Source organism: Crassostrea angulata, chromosome 10 (assembly GCF_025612915.1).
Source record: "Crassostrea angulata isolate pt1a10 chromosome 10, ASM2561291v2, whole genome shotgun sequence".
NCBI classification, from domain to species: Eukaryota; Metazoa; Mollusca; class Bivalvia; order Ostreida; family Ostreidae; genus Magallana; species Magallana angulata.
Window position 1 is genome coordinate 6,096,689 of NC_069120.1, and position 17,762 is coordinate 6,114,450.

Consider the following 17,762-nt stretch of genomic DNA (forward strand, 5'->3'; position numbering starts at 1 on the left):
AATGCTGAGGTGGATTGAAAATTTGCTTCTTATAAAAACAGTTTCAATGTTTCCTCAGACGTCCGCGTTAATTTGTTCCCGCCCATTTCAAATGTTTTAACTGTAACAGGTGAAATTGACGTAAGCTATGTATTTCCAATCATGTCAGTTAATGTTCCGCGGTCTTAATTATGGCAGTTTACGAAATAACATACTTACATAAAATTCATGTACTTTTTGATAATCAGATTCAACATGTTAAATTCAAATATTCATCTTCTAGCTAGAAAAGTTGCCTTATACAGGCACGTATGATCTTGTGGGGAGCGTTCTGCCCCCCCCCCCCCCCTTTTTTCTTACAGAAATCACATTTCAAAAATTAATTGAAGTTACAGGTATACTACGGACAACGTAACCCCCTTACAGATTAGGATTTTTTTTTTGCTCGTGAAGATCTTTAAATGAGTCTCCACCCTTCAAAAATTGTGCTACATGCCTGTTAAAGAATATATCATTATTTTGTGATCGTAACATCCAATAACAATAAAAATAAGTAAATGATAAAACATATTGAATCAATACATTCTTCTCTATGTACAACATTTTAATGCTATGGTACGGGGGCGTACAGTAAGGTACAGTGCTTGTTAGTTCCCTTTACAGGGCCGTACAGTGAGGTACAGTGCTTCAGTAGGACTGTACAGTGAGGTACAGTGGTAGTCAGTTAAAGGTACAATAAAGTACAGTTAATGTACAGTAAATGTCAGACAATGTCAGTCATTTTTTGGGAATATCATTGGATTTTGAATTCAGTAATCTTACTTCGCTAAGCCTAGCTTCTCTCTCTGTTTCTCAAACTTTCAGTGATGATTGTTATTCTTCAGTTGCAGTGCACTTCGTACATCCAAACGTCCGCCGTCACTTCCGGTCGTCACCGGAAGAAAGCAGAAACCATTTATTTTTCAACATTTCTTGTTTTTAAATATTTTTGGCCACGTTACGATACAGACGCTTCAATGAATGCAGAATATGTATTTTTGTTCTAAAATTGATCCACGTTAGAATGGTCGACTTTCCTCCAGGCGACCCGGGTTCAATCCTCGAGTGCCGACTCTTTTTTCTTCCTTAACTGTGTTTCAATTCAAAATGATATCCCTGAAATGATGAACTTTAATGAGTTTTGTATAAATTTTATCAAAAATCACAGTAACAGCGCCCTTTCCTAATCCTAAGATATGTCAGTTGAAATCCTTAGAGAGGCTTACTAGAATTCGAGAAGGTGTTGATAAATGAAAGAAACTGTCCCGATAGCCTATTCAAACGGAAAACCTCTTGTTGCTCGCAACGAGCGTCTTGTTTTTTTTTTGTTTTTTTTTTTGTTACTTTTTTATATCAAACTTCAATTTATTGTAAATAAGTTATTGATACCCTTTGTTTAAATTCTGTATCATTTACACGGACCTCAATTTTTAATTGGCCTAATTATCTTAATCAGGCGTATAGTTGACTGCTAATTTATTAATGTTTATTTGGAATTTTTGTTAATATATTGTTAATTTATTACTCTTGAGCGATCGACCACATTGCTAACTCTCAGAATTTTTTAATACAAAACCTCATATGGTGTAGTAATAGATGTATGTTGTAAGGTTATTCGCTCCTCAGCCTCAAAATATACTTTTCATCATGAAAATGACATTTGTCCTTCAAACTTTATCAATGAAATGAAATGAAAAAAATAATTTACTGATGGTATTCCATGTATTTTACAAAGTTATTGCTAATTTACCCTGGATAAATAATGGAATAAATATAAAAGCTGAAATCAATCTAAAAAATAAAGGTTATACAGATGCATTGATGGATCGACCTCAGATATAGATCTACATGGACCCTATAGGCCAAGTATTTCGTTGAAACTTTTTTGAACTATTAACATTAGAAAACTAAATTAAATTTGTCTTTATAAAAGGCATTTTTATAGTACAAATAAAATAAATTTAGAGTTATTGAACATGGTTAAGCTCCCAGTCTAAAAAAAATCGGACGGACGATCTTGGAGCTACAGTTCCCCCAGTATGGAGAGTTGTAATCCAAAATGTACTTCATTTAAACAACCGGCTATACTTTTGTCGGGTGTCTCCAATTTACAGTCTACACGTTTAGAGAAAATTATATGCTATATTAAGCATTTTTCATCAACTTTGATTAAAACTGCATCAAATAATCTAAACAGTACTATTGTTATTTTCAAAATTTATATTTTTTCTTTTGTCTTTATTTTCATTCAATCATGGCAGCGTTATTTATGAGTCTGATTGTTAATGTTTGCCAATAAATCCATTTAAGTTTGACCAAGTGTTTGAGAAATTTGTGTCAAACCAAACTTTTTTTTATTTATACATGTCAGTTAAAACAACTTTTAAACTTTCTATAGTGGACATATTTATATTTATATAATATCTATTTATACATTTGCACGTTTGTTTTCCTTTAGTGAGCTTCAGCCCACAAGATCCAAAAATTCAACAGCCAAATTTTAACACAATGATGTATGATCTCATAATTCATTAAACTATGTTCTAAAATTACAAATTACATTTGTTCTTTACACTACTTTCCTGAAAACTTCACAAAACTTCATATTTTTGGAAATGTTTTCAATTATTATACAGTTTACAGACTATTTTTTATTAAAAGAATATTAAGAGTTATATATTTTGTTAACAAAAAAATACCTGAATTGGCAAGCCAGATTTTGTTTGATAGTCTTTTGAACATGTATCTCTCCATGTTGTTTGATTTAGTTTTACAAATTTTTATTGGGGGGGGGGGGGGGGGGGTAGATATTGGGGAAAACTGAAATGTACCAAACAGACTTAATGCAACAGTCACTAAAAAGTATATACTCATTCAAACTCTATGATAAATATTAAAATGTGTCCTAACTGACACGACCCTACAAACAAATGCTGTTGTATCCCATCTTTCCGCCAAGTTATTTTCCACAAAGTTGTTTGACATATTTACGGTTTTCCCCTCCTTACAAGGGCAATATAGTTGTACCTAAGCTACCGAACCATACTTGTACAATACCTTAAATCAAATATATGTCCTCCTCAATTAAATAATAATTGATGTGTCCAAAACAATGACCGGATTTTTTTCACGCTATGTTAAAAAAAACGGACACGAAAGCAAGTGGGTCTACCTTAAGTAAATTTTAGATGTTGTCAAGGACATATGTTCTTTGCTGTGTATTCAAAGAATATTTACCAAGTAATTACAATTAAATTCGATCAAATGATTTTCTCAATAATAACCTACCCTCATTTTTGAAGGCTGAATTATATTTATGCAGTAATGCTTTGAAATCTAATCTTTTTTGTCATGACGGCTAAACTTTCCGGGTAGGTCACGTGTATTGCTTATTACATATATGTCTGATGCATTTGATGCTCATCACTACAAATTATGAACGAATATTAACATTCCAAACGGTGCCTCTTTATTCGTAAAACGAAGTCACCATACATGTGAGTTTCAGAAACATTGTGATTTGGAGTTGTTTTGTTTTTCTATCTTTTTTTTTCTTTTTTTACAGTTTTTTTGGGGGGGTTGAAGGGGGGCTGCCCAAAAATATCTGACAGGCTAAATTCTGATAACTATTTCAATCAAAATGCTTGTAAGGATAATATAAGATTTGTGATACTTTTAACATAAATAAAAATCTTAGTTAAGACAAATGTCAATAAACTACGAAATGCCTGATCAGAGTAACTGCCTACATCTTTGATATTTCAAACTTGTGGGATAATGTACATGTATGTCCGTTAGCTATTATTGCATTTTACATGAAAGTAATTGTTGTGAAAAAATATTTTCGATAAATTAGCCCAAAATAGCAAAATTGACAGTAAGGTGGTGGACACGCTTTGGCAAAATATTGCAAAATATATATTTGCAATAAAATGATATTGACTAATTGCGTAAAAAGTTAATAAATTATAACGAGAATTTATTTAGAGTATAGATAGAAATTAAGATTTGACAATCTTAAAATATAAAGTTGAACCACTTCGTTTCTTGAATGCAAAAATTTTGTTTAGATGATATAACGTTCCGGGAGGGGGTAAGTGAGAACGAGGGTTGAGTAATTGACGTCATTGCGGAAAGTGTTGGGTGAGTTCATTATGCATCGGGCAGATACCTCAAATCAACAAATTTGGTTTAAAATTAAAAAATTAATATGCATGTCCTTGCGTTTTTGGATAACATTCGTTTTAGGTGTCTTTTATATTAATTTGTGAAGCACGAACAGACTCTACTGTATATATGAAATTTATAGTATTATTAAATGATGTGCGTGTTTTTCAAAACAGATATTTATATGAAACTTACATACAGATATATGCATCTGCATTTGCAAATATATGTATGCTTTCTAATATGAATCTATAGAATAGCGAAAACGTTCAATTTGCTTTATTGTAAAACTTAAAACCACTGTTATGTTAATGTTTTGGAACGAGTTGACTTTCTCATATGTGAATATAAGTAATAAACATCTATTTTAAATAGTTCATCAGGACATGAACTTGGTTGGTACGTGATCAAATCTTCGTAGAAGCCCTTCGGGCTTACAGGATTTGATTACGTGACCAATCAAGTTCATATTCCGGTGAACTTTTTAAAATTGCCATTTATTACTTATATTTGTGTTAAAAAATAAAGTTAAATCTGACCTAAAGAACAAATTTCAGAAAAGAGATACGATGCATCCCCTTTTCGGAATAAGAATTATTTAGCATGTGTATGAAGATTGACATTTGATTGTTGATAAATGATGCAAAAATCAAAATTTGAAGATGGGGGAACAAAATAGCGCAAATGCCCATTTGGTTTTGTCGTAAAAAACAATTTCAAATTAAATGTTTTCCAACCAAATATACTATATGATGTCATATTACAAGTTTAAAAAGCATGATTTCTAACTATATTCAGTTTTGAATATTTTAACAGACGATAAGAAAAAAAAATTCTAAAGTTTTGGTGATATCGAACCCACAACCTAAAAACCCTAGCTCTATAATGTTACCTAATGTCTGGTGCTCTAACCACTGAGCCATTTCAGTCACAACAAACTTCATTGTTAAATGCTAAATGCAACTTCAACCACAAATTTACGGACTTGTAGTTTTTCTTTAAAACGTTCAATTGTTGGGGTACAAAATGACATTTTTAAAGTATAGTAGGTCATCTCTCCATGTTTTTGTTGATTGAAATCGGTTTGAGTTCCTTTAAGCCTCATATAGACTATGACAAAAATATGGAGCCCAGACCCACTCTATAAAAGAAAAGGCATTGAAGTTCTATAAATGACACTATTTTGAGGTTTTGACACGCATACGCCAGTTTAAATCAACTTACTCTAAATATTTAACATATTCAAATGTCATAAATCGATGTTATGGTAAATATACATTGTTTTTAATAATTGAGAAAGAAATTATGAGATTTGTTGATATTCTAATTTTAAAGTATCTTATCTATCCTCATATGGACAGTTAACACGCCTTATTCACCAATCTTCTTTAAGAAATTGGTTAAGAAAACAATTCAGGAGAAAAAAAAATTATATGAGCCCCCGTCGTGCAATATTTCGTCCCTCGGGGGCAAATAAAATCAATGTTGCCCTCAACCCCAGTCAATATTTGTATAGTATTTACTATACTATGATACTATCATAAAGAATGTACAAACCATAGTGCAATTAATTTTTTTAAAAATCCATAGTAACAGGATGAACAAACCAGTAACAGGAAGGACATTGATATGTTAAAAATGACATTTATCAGAATATTAGACTACTTCATATTCTAATTGCTGGCAAGTGATAAGAACTAGTAACATTTAATTTCCATTTAACCCATCAATATCAAATACGCAAATCAAGCACCGCGTGAACACCAACAATGAAAGGCTATGTAATCAAATTCCTACGGATTAACGTCTCGTTATTAATAATCAATACCCATATCATTTACGTGAAAGTTGAAATCATTATATTATCATCAAAAATGAACTCATTCATTGGGTGGTTTTTTTTTGGACGAAGGGGTAAAAAACTACAGCAATCGAAATTTTTGCAAACAAATTATAGCAATAACCCAAACAAATGATACTAGTAGCAGGGTTTCATATCACAACGCTTTTTATTGTAGTCTGGTTGTGCTTTTCGGGAAAATTGAGTAACAAGATTTTTTACAGTAACTCAAAACTAACTTTTCTAAAACATTTAGCCTCCCTCCCCTTTGACGTTCTTCATTTTCAAATAGTACACAGTAGTACAAAAATCAATATACATGTAGCTTGTGATCCAAATATATCAAATTTCCGATTACAACTTTCCATACAGTGGAACTTTACGTTCTTTAAACAGTTGCATTTAAAGCGCACAAAACTTGCTGTATTTTTTTTTACTGTTTCTTATTCAGTACAAATATTTGATTCCAAAATTTCCACGGACATTCTACTACAAATATCGTCGCTTTACTTGTACATGAATATGATATTCTTTTAAATACCATTGTCAAATTGTAAATTTTGAATTTACTGGTTGGGCGTACATACAAAATGTACAAATCGTCATGTAACATGACACCATCACCAGCCCATGTAAAAATGGCGACCCTCATTCTGTATCGGAATTTAACATACTTCATTTTTAACGAGATGTTTAGATGTAGTAGGTGTTTCTTTGATAAGTTTTAGTTGCAGTGCTAGTTTTTTTCATTTTAGGATTATTTTTGATCCTATCGAAGGGACCGGTTGTCCGACAAATTGAAAAAAAAACCGGTTTATTTCGTCGGCCATCTTTAGAGCATATACATACACACAAAATCTTTCACTTTTGAGTCATATTTAATTTCAGATTCTTCAGCATTTAATCGAGGGATATATTCCAGAAAAACCCGTAAAATGTCCGGATTGGTTTTATAGAGAAGTCACTAGACCCTGCCTTCTTCATCAAAAAATTGACCGACCATCCATGAAAATAGTTCTTCAAGTTCTTGAAACAAGGTAAAGGTGTTATTCTATACTTGTTTTTCTTTTCCCACACACATATCTATCTATACTACTATATTAAAATAATAGACTCGAATTGTTGGTCTTTAATACCGAGAAATCGGAAGAATACTGTCTTTTGTTTTATATATTTTTAACATCATTGGTACTTGAAGATTACAAATTTGTTTTTATTTTTTTCTCGGTTAAGCTTCTCTAATTAATAATCAACGAAAATTCTTGGATAATACAATCTTGTGCGTGCGCATTACATTCACTCTAAAACGTGAGAGTCTCTGGTGTTACTACAATATTAATTTTTACTATATATTCTTACTAAAAAAAAATGCACAACTTTAGATACAGATTAAAAATTTAAAACGAACTTTAAATCCTCTTGACATCTTTTTAAACAGTACTTACAATTAAAAAATTACACGTGCATCCAGCAAGGCATGAGAATTTGTTTACGTCGAAGTTACATTTGTGCTTGAAAATCAAGCACAGGCTTTTTCACTCCCCTCCGGAAATAACTTGCATAAAAAATTCAAATGACCTCGCATTGTTAAAGAACCTGGATAGTCAGACATCTTACACCTTGTTCTTTCATCTCATTAAAAAAATCAATAAATCATAAAAAAAATTCCATTCCTTTTCGGGCGGAAACGCCTTAAATGCAAAGGGGAATTCGGGAATTATTTTGCCTCAGCCATGTTTTGAACCTTCAGTGAACTACTGTAGTGACACCTTAATTTTATGTTTCCTTGATATAAAATTTGCTTGGATAAACTCAGAAACGATGATACAAATACGTGTAAAATTTCATTGGAAATTTGCTATATACTGTGAAAATAACAAAGTAGAATAATCTGAAATTATCAATAATTTGTTTTTGTTAAATCATTTCATCAACAACACAGATGAAATAAGACAACAACAATTGGAATCCGTGAAAATCGTAACAAAACATCAAAACATTAAGATCAATTCTATGTAAGAATCAAAATTCGGCACGCATAGTCACGGATTTTCTCCATACTTGACAGTTTGATAGACTCTGGTGAGTAAAAAAGCCTAACACCATTTGTTTGTTGCTATGTGGTCCCATTGCTATGGTAACCAAGGGCAAAGATGTAAAAATGGCATTTTAATGCTTATTTGAGAACATATTGTGAGTAATGTGCAGAACTTGGGGTCTCCAGGGTAGAATATATTATTTAAAATAGTTGTCATTTGTCAAAAGAAAGAAAACAATTCATGGAGAAACGCATATTTTAGAGCGTTTCCATGGTAACTAAACATAAATTTCAAAATCTGTTTTCTTCAATTAATTTGAATAAGTACAAATCTTGTATAATTTGGTAAACACTATTATGATTGTGCAATTAAGAATTTAAATATGAAAATTGAGAACCGTTGCTATGGTAACAAGCTTAAAAATAAGGAAAGTTATAATATTTTTAGGCATCTTTGAATGGATATTTTTCACTTATAACGAATAAATATATAAAATCAAATGGTGAGAAAAAATAAAGTATGTCCTTAACTTTGTTGATGACACTTGAAAAAAATCTGAAATTTTCTAAAAATAACTGCCGTTGCTATGGACTTTTCAAAAAGTAAGAATTTTTGTGTTATTTTTTACGCAACTTAATTTTCCATAGCAACAACACTTCTCTGTTACATAACAAAGCTTTTTGTGGTAAATTGTGTTTACCCCTAGCAACCAACTTTTAGTGTTTTTTTGCGTTTTACACCTAGGTGTGTCTATGTATGAAATATAAGAAAAAATGGTGACTATGCGTGGCCAAACCCATTTATAAATCTTTGATTATTACATAGAATTGATCTTAAATTGGTGTTTTTTGCGCGTTTTATATAATTGGCAGTTATGTTTTGATTGATGTTAGTCTTTGATGAAAGTTCAAAAGGAAAACAATCCGATGGCCAAAATGATCATTGTAAAAACAGCCCAAGCCATTTGAATATTAGTGTCTGCATTGTATCTAAGACACATTATCTCACTTTAAATTTGCTGTTTATTTTGTCCTCGACAATGTTTTAAATATTAAGCAATCCGAGGAAAACGTTACTTTGATATAGTTTTTTTCCTCCATAAGCGCAACGTCATTTCCATTTGCAACTTTAAACAAACCAAATTCTTGTACTAATGTGAAAAATCCCTTATGCCTAAACAAGGTATACACATGGGTCGCTTTTTTAAAGTGACCTACTGCTGTTTTCATTGGTCGTCGTATGTCGTTCGTCGTGCGTTAACATTTCAACATTTTAAGCTGCTCAACCATGTTTAGTGTGCACTGACTTCCATCAATTGAAGAGATAACTTGTTGTTAATGCTCATCTTTATTCAGGTAACTCATTGAAAGGTGCTGATATGTTATGACATGTGATATGGCATGACGTGATTAACTAGATAAAGAAAAAATAAACAAGATTTAATACTATAAATAAACAAACAAATCAGACTCAGCATATAACAAATAAATCACACTGTTGTTAAGAGATGCCCTGTGTTCTTTTAAACAATATTTTCACTTATGCTTCAGTAAATTAACAAACATAACGAAACTCGTACTGCTAGCAAATCACACATCTAAATGAATAACCATATATGTATGTCTATGGTAGAGTGTACAAACTATCGCAGGCAAAACAATGAAACCTTAACTTCCGTTATTAACATACAATAGAAAAATGCTACTATGATACACGTATCTTTAAATACATGTACACATTCCTAGTCATGTCACTCGTGCCAACATTCTAGCATGTTGCTAAAAATACAACTTCACAGTTGAACACTTTTTAGACGGTGGCTATAAATAGCCACGGTCTATTGCTACGGTCCTGACCGGAAGAGTATTTCTCACGGGGACCCTAGCGGATAACGAACGATAACTCTGTTAGGTACATGTATGCAGTGTTATACAGACAATGTTTTATCTACGTATCGATTTCAGTATGAGAACTAATTTTAATCTTATCAGATATTTTAAGCATTATAGCTGCTAATTATTTTGTACATACATTTAAATAATGAATGAAATTGTGTTTTATTTTAAATGAGCCGTTACCCTATCTGCTTACGCGGACGTTTAACTCTTTATCAGGACTACATAAACTATATCACTGCGATAATTGGTCAAGAGATCTCACAATAATTGCTTCTTGTTTATTTATGATATAAATAATTGTCAGAAACACACTTTTTAAACTGGTTTGCCATTTCATATTTCAGCAATTATGCTTCATCGATAAATTCAGCCATTTTCAACGCATTAGTTTTAGTTGAGCAGCATATTTTTGTTGTTGTAGCTTATTCCAAAGATTTCACAACAGATACTGACAATGAATATTACATAAATTACATTTTATTGAACTTCAACCGATCAATGGCACAGTTTCTTCTACAAGTGTGCATGTCTTTTCAAACACACAAAAAACTTTAAATTTAGATACAAATGTGTTAAATGTTCGACTGACCTGTGATTTACAATGTACCTTATTTTGTACCTCACTCAGTCTGTAGAAACATTAATTTTATTACAGGCACCTCAATATTCATTAGACAATATTTACTGCAGATGTTGACGCTTTACTTGCTGCTGACTTTCTCTCAAACATGCTAATCGACGTCGGATTGTAAAATTCACGTGCAAATTGTGTCGCCATTTTAAATGTTTATAAACTACATTTTACGATGTTTCAAAGATTTTTTGTTCAGATTTTTTTTTACATATGCTGTAAAACGTCTTATGGATTTTACGGCGTGTCAGCTCGTGTATCTCTTATTTGCAGCAAACGCTAGCTTTTTTGTGAGAAAAAACATGCGATATTCCATATACATTTATGGTACATTGTGAACGGTAATGTAAGATATAATAATTTTGTTAACTAAACAGTTTCTGTCGAATTTTTTTACAATGAACTGAATAACGCAATTCGATGAGCGAGGTACAAATAATGACATTAATTCATATGCGCCCGTCCCTGCTAAATGTATTAGAAAATCTTTTCTTTGGTTTGGGGGCATTTTTTCACTAACAGATAACATTATTTACATATTTACATAAACATCGCCCGTTTGTTCTCAAATATTTTTAAACTCGCGAGTACAACTCTATTATGAACTTTCTTCGACATTTGTCTCCAAGTGTAAGCAGCATTTTGTCAACATGCATTTACAAATAGGCGGGCATATATAAATGCGCCAGTTTGTTGCGACTCACAATTGAAATACACACCGGTTAGAAAGTGTCATCACTTAACGCAATTATGCTACATCGGCCGTAGCGTATACATCCATGCTATATTTGCGATAAATAATGAAACATGAAGGCAAAAAAATATGCTTCATAGATGACTCTAGAATTCTGCTGAGCTACAGAAATATAGCTTTCCGAAAATATTGCCGGGATTTGCGAACCCTAGATCTATTGTCTAGTACATGCAAAGAATAAAATCAAAGAAGATGGATGAATAAGGCGTGTAAAATGCCCATATGAGGAATGATTAGATACGGCAAAATTAAAATATTATTAAATCTGATACTTTAAAAAAAAATAATTAAAAACAATGTATATTTAACGTAACATCGGGTTGTAATCTTTAAATATTTTAAATACTTGCAATATATTGATTTAAACTGGCGTACATGTATGCGTGTCAAAACTTTTTTTCATATTCTTATAACTTCAATGCATTTTCTTTCATAGAGTGGGTCTGAGCTCAAAAATTTATTTTTACTGTCTAAATGTGGTTTAATGGAATTTAAACCGATTGAACTCAATAAAAATGTGAAGAGATGACCCACTACAGTTCAAAAATGTCATTTTGTAGCTCAACAATTGAACGTTTTAGAAATATGATACAAGTCCGTAAATCCGTGGTCATAGTCTCATATAGCATTTAAACAACGCACTTGTGTTGTGAATGAAATGGCTCAGTGGTTAGAGCATCAGCCATTAGGAAACTTTATAGAACTTGGGTTTTTAGGTTGTGGGTTCGATACCACCAAAACTTAAAGATTTATTATTTTTTTCTTATCTTTTTGAAATATTTCAAACTGAATAAGAGTTAGAAATTACCATTTTGTAAACTTGTATAATAACATATCAAATATATTTATTTGAAAAAATGCTAAATTTGAAATTGTATTTTACGACTAAACCAAAAGGGCAGTTGCGCCATCTTATCCCCCCATATTCTTTATATACACAGCTGTACGGTCAGAAAAACGTGCGTTCAGCTTGAATTTTGTTTGTTTGGTGTTTTTAAAAACTAATTTTGTATAATTGATTAATATTTGTTGTAAGTTTACTAGAAAAGTTTAATGTAGCAAGTAATTTATGCGTGTTAAAGTGTACTGAGAAGCGATAAAATATACATGTGACTTTCCCGAATTCATTCAAATGATTTGAATAAATCTATAGCTAAATACAATAGAAAACATGTTTAAAACGTTGATTAATGAAACTTCCGCGACCGAATGTTGTATGATATTTTTTTTTAATTTTCATTCACTTTCGTTGTGAGCAAATGGAAATAATCCACTAAAGTCGAAGATAAAATATTGATTTACTCTTCTGTTTCATGATGACGTGCATTCCAAAAGCAATACCAGTTTTATCAAACAGGTTCTTGTAAACCCATTCCGTTTTCTTTACACCTAAATGTATTAACTGACTATGAGGAAAAAAAGCAAATGTGATGATCCACAAGACTGCAACTTTCTCCCCGTGAAGAAAATGAGGGAAAATGCTGTCGAGAGGGACAATTAACATACTATATATATCCCCAAAAAGTTAGTAAAAATAAGTATTTTATCATACCAAAGCTTTATTTGTTCTTGTTACTTTGAGAAATCTACAATATATTTAAAGCACAATAGTCCAATCCACACTTTTCAAAAGTTTTTCCCCTTTGCGGGGTCAACCCAAAGGTCAAAAGGGAAAAAACCAAAATTCCCCTCCAAACAATCAAATATTTGGGTGTACTGTGATGAAATCGCTTTGGATTTGATTTATTCATTCAATATGTGGTGGCAACCATTCAAACGGGGTTTTAATGTCAACTGATATAGATACCAACATATTGATACAAAATAAAGATACAATCTTCTATACGACAAAGACTACTGTGATAAATCTTTGGGGTTTTCCCAAAAGATGACGACCAAGAGACACAGCATTTGTCAAGTGTAGAGTGAGATCACAGCTACGATTTCACAGAATTATCCATGTAGGAAACTCACGACCAGTTGTGCGAGTAAGCGTTAAGTATTAGTACATGTATGCGATACTGGCCGCGGTTTTCGACAAAAATAATTATCATACGATGTACATCACTCATTGTTACATGTAATATGCCACTTTCAAACGACGCCACCGTCTAACAGTACTTTCAGTACTTTGATTGTATATACATTTATACCTATCGTTTATACACAACATTATGCACAAAACAATACAGATGTAGATATTATGTTAAACTTACCAACTTAGAAGTTTCCTCTCAAAGAAACAAACATAGTATGTTCATCACAGGGACTAAGAAATATATAACAGCGTGTGCACCCACGAAACAATTATTATAACAAAACCGAATTCGAAAATCAGGAACATTCTAAAATTCAAACTCAATCCGGAAAACTTAGAATATTAGGTCATTTGGCTATAACATAGTGTGTAGTATATATAGGTGGAAGGAAATATAAAGAATAAAATTTACGATCCTTTCGGACCATACATTTTGGTAAAAACTGTTAAAAATTGATGCATATTTTTAAAAATTCTCTTCTACTCGTGGATATTCAGCGGACAAACTAAGCACAGGTTATCATGAGCAACACTGAAACCTATACCAAAATTATGAATTTATAGCCCCATGGTCATGTTAACTGGACAACGCAATGTTGTACTAAATGTTTGTTTATCTACTTTGACGACAACTCACATTGAATTAAAAAGTTAATATCAATGTTTTTATAAGCATTTTAAATTTGCAACTTATCAGTCTCTAATCCACTTCAAAAATATAAAAAAGAAATAGATATATGTTAATCCCAGGCTAACACTAATTCGTTTACGTTAAGGTTAAAAAAGCAGCTGTTTATGTAGTATCTCAATGAATGTTCAAGATCAGATGATTTTAAATCCTTTTTTGTGCCGTGGTATAACGTCGAATTTTGTTTGATTATGAGCTAGCTAGGTAGCACAGTAACTAAAAGTTACGAATTTGTGACAGTTTCCTCATCAAATTTACCGTAATTAACCATGGGGAGAACTTAACCACGAAGGATTGAAAGATTTTCCTTGCAGTAAGATCGCTTTGGAAAGTTGTAAAAAAAAAAACCAGGGAAACTCATAAATACATTTTATCCCTTCAGTTTTGAAAAAGGAATGCAGAAAATTAGAATGCAGGAAATTGAATGCAGAAAATTGGAATGCAGAAAATTTTACGTTATTCATAATTTTATTATGTTGTCAAAGGTGAAGATATTTTATAAAGTTTTAGTACTTTGCACTACAGTTTATATGTTGAAACATGTAATATTATCCCATATTTGATTATAACTTTTAAATTGTCACATGTATATATCATCAAGGCTGGAGAACATATATTCTATTTCTTTAATGCCAAACCGATCAAATCAATTTCTTGTTAATTGTCAACACACGCCAGAAACAGGTAAATATACTGCACATTTGCTAGTATAAACAAAAGTTCACACCTCGCCACTCCATTAACCCATCTTTATTTGATAACGATCGCTGTTATAAACTCAATTTTTGTCTTAATTTTTTTCAGGTCACCTGAGTCACTAAGGTGACCTAATGCAATTGGTCTTCGTCCGTCGTCGTGCGTCGTACATCGTGCGGCAACAATTTTACATGTATAACTTTTTCTTAAAAAGTACAAGGCCAATTCTCTATGGTAAGAAGAATCTAAATTGTGAAATTCATGCCTCTACCACCCCTGGGGTGCCAGAGGTAGGGCCAAATATGCAAAATAAAGTAAAACTTCCAAAAATCTACTTCTCTAGTCCGACACATGCGAGGAAAAAACTGCATGGCTATGATCTCCATGAAGCCTTCTACAAAAATTGTGAAATTCATGACCCATGGGTGGGGCCACTTTGGCCATATAGTGAAAATGTATTAAATCTAAGAAAATCTTTTCTTCTCCCATATATATTTGAATAAAACTGAGTGCATGGTTATGATGTCCACGGACTGCGCTACCTAAATGGTGAAATTCATGGCCCCTTGGTCAAGGGTTCAGGCTCTAGGATGGGGCCACTTTTGGCCATATAGTGAAAATGTGTTAAATCTAAGAAAATCTTCTTCTCTTCATCCATATATATTTAAATAAAACTGAGTGCATAGTTACATGTATGATGTCCACGGACAGCTCTACCTAAATTTTGAAATTCATGGCCCCTGGGTCAGGGGTGTAGGCTCTAGGGCGGGGCCAATTTAGCCATATGGCGAAAATGTATTAAATCTTAGAAATCGTCTTCTTTACTCCTACACCTGTGGGGAAAAAACTGAATGCATGTTATGTTATGATGTCCACGGACTGCTCTACCTAAATTGTGAAATCCACGGCCCCTGGGTCAGGGGTTCAGGTCATAAGGGTGAGGGGGGGGGGGGGCAAAGGCCATTTAGTGTTCATGCATATAATTTTTAAAAATCTTATTCCCTACAGACACAGAACACAGAATAAAAACTAACTGCATATTTAGAAAAAAAATTATCCTGTCATCTTTAATAATATTTCATGTCACCTGCATCAGTGCATGTTAGGCAAGGGTTATGGCTGAGAATGGGGGGTGTATTTGTCTTATTATTTTATGCTGCTCAGGAATTTCAATGAAAGAAATGAGTTATAGTCTATCCGAAGATATTACGCAGCACATTTGGACGATTTTTAAAAAATGATACACATACCTGTGAAAGAGGTGCAATTGAAATAGTTGAAAGGGATAATTTCCAAGATAATTTCATTGACACATTATCATCTTTCACTCGAAAAAATTCACAGAACGAAAAAATATCCCCTACGGTGATTTATAATAGGGAATGTTTACATCTTTTATCCATTCGGAATACACTCGGAATACATCGCGAATTTTACAACGTTATCATCCGGGCTTTCTGCAAAACAATATCCCTGTAGACATCACATTTTTAGCATTGTTTTGAAACCTGCTAAGCTAACATGGGCGTTTCGACTGAGAAATATTGGAAAATTTTCAAATTTTTGAATGAACATTGTTTGAACCCTGAGGTATTTATATATATTATGCAATTAAGCAAATTGTAAATCCAGGATATCATGGGACATAGTATAATTCATATGTTTAGAAAAGAAAAATAATGAAGCTGTCCATCAAAGTTATCAATAAGATATTGTGAAAGCATTTGAAAAGAGTTCAGGGAAGAGGATTATAACAGTTAATGGAGTTATCTTCCCTTGCTTCTTCATGATGGAGTGATTTTCCTTGGCTTGTTCAAATTTAGTAATTTAAAATCATTAAATATAATGTAATTAAGAAATTATATGATCAAAATAGTTATACAAGTATTTTTATCATTTGAAACAAAAACACAGTTTTTAATTTTGTTTTTGAATAAATAAGTAGACTTGTTAATAGTAAAGTAATAAGTAGAATACTAGCCATCTTATTTTAGTTTATCTATGAAAACATAAACATAAAACCTAATTTAAAAGTAAACATACCTGAGATAAACACTATGAATCGAATCTGTGCATCTTTTTGTAGTGTGTCATACATTCTGTTATGAGCTCCAAGTCTTGTGCTAAACTATAGGGTTAAGAGTCCTTTTCGAAAGATTTCAGGCAGGGAGGTGGATGTCATTTCAATATTATAATCTTCTACTCCATACTTAAACTCAATTAAATGCATGAATGAGACAATTTTGTGTATGGGCTATGGTACAGAGAGAGAGAGAGAGAGAGAGAGAGAGAGAGAGAGAGAGAGAGAGGCCTTTAACTTCAATTTCACTGTTCATTTCCTTATTTTCAATTCAATTTTCTACATGCTCCCATAAAAGTGGGGGGCCAACTCCATCTTCTTTCAATTTTTTGTATGTAAATCTAAGAAAAGATTTTGCTGCGCAAAAAAGTGGGGGCACCCCCCCCCCCCCTCCCTCCTGATGCTACGTGCCTGTTAAGAATCAAATAATAATCATCAACAAAATCAATACAACATAGCTTTCAACTGCCAATATAACATGCAGTTATTATAAGATTTTCATTGGGCCTATCTTGACTATTTTATTGTAGAAAAACTAACTACAAGATTAACTTCTAATCAAACAACCGTAGACTGTGGGTCAAAACAAACAATTCTGTATGCTACGACTATACTACACAACCACTATCAATTCAACAATACGCGGTCAGTCGAAAGTCGCTAAGACACAATCAAAGTTACAAAGACACTATCAAGACATCAAGACACAAGTTACAGAAGAAGAGTTAAGTACTGAGTGGTCTAGCGAAAAATTTTGTTGCTTTCCGACACAGATCAAATCCCTGTTCTGTAGAACTCTAACCGAGGAGGTTCACCAGCAGACCACTGAATGAATGTTTATTTATTTTTCTCAAACCATATCAATGGTACATGAGGTACAAAAAACTAAAATATTTACAAATGTACAAATGCA

General features: G+C 32.3%; 1 protein-coding gene across 1 annotated transcript in view; it reads left to right on the forward strand.

Moving 5' to 3' along the window:
* LOC128164814 (uncharacterized) overlaps positions 1-17,762 on the forward strand; it is a 62,757-nt gene that overhangs the window by 40,344 nt on the left and 4,651 nt on the right. The window contains exon 14 of the mRNA XM_052828830.1: positions 6,914-7,062. Within this exon, the coding sequence (XP_052684790.1) occupies positions 6,914-7,062 (149 nt within the window). The remainder of the gene's footprint in view (positions 1-6,913; positions 7,063-17,762) is intronic.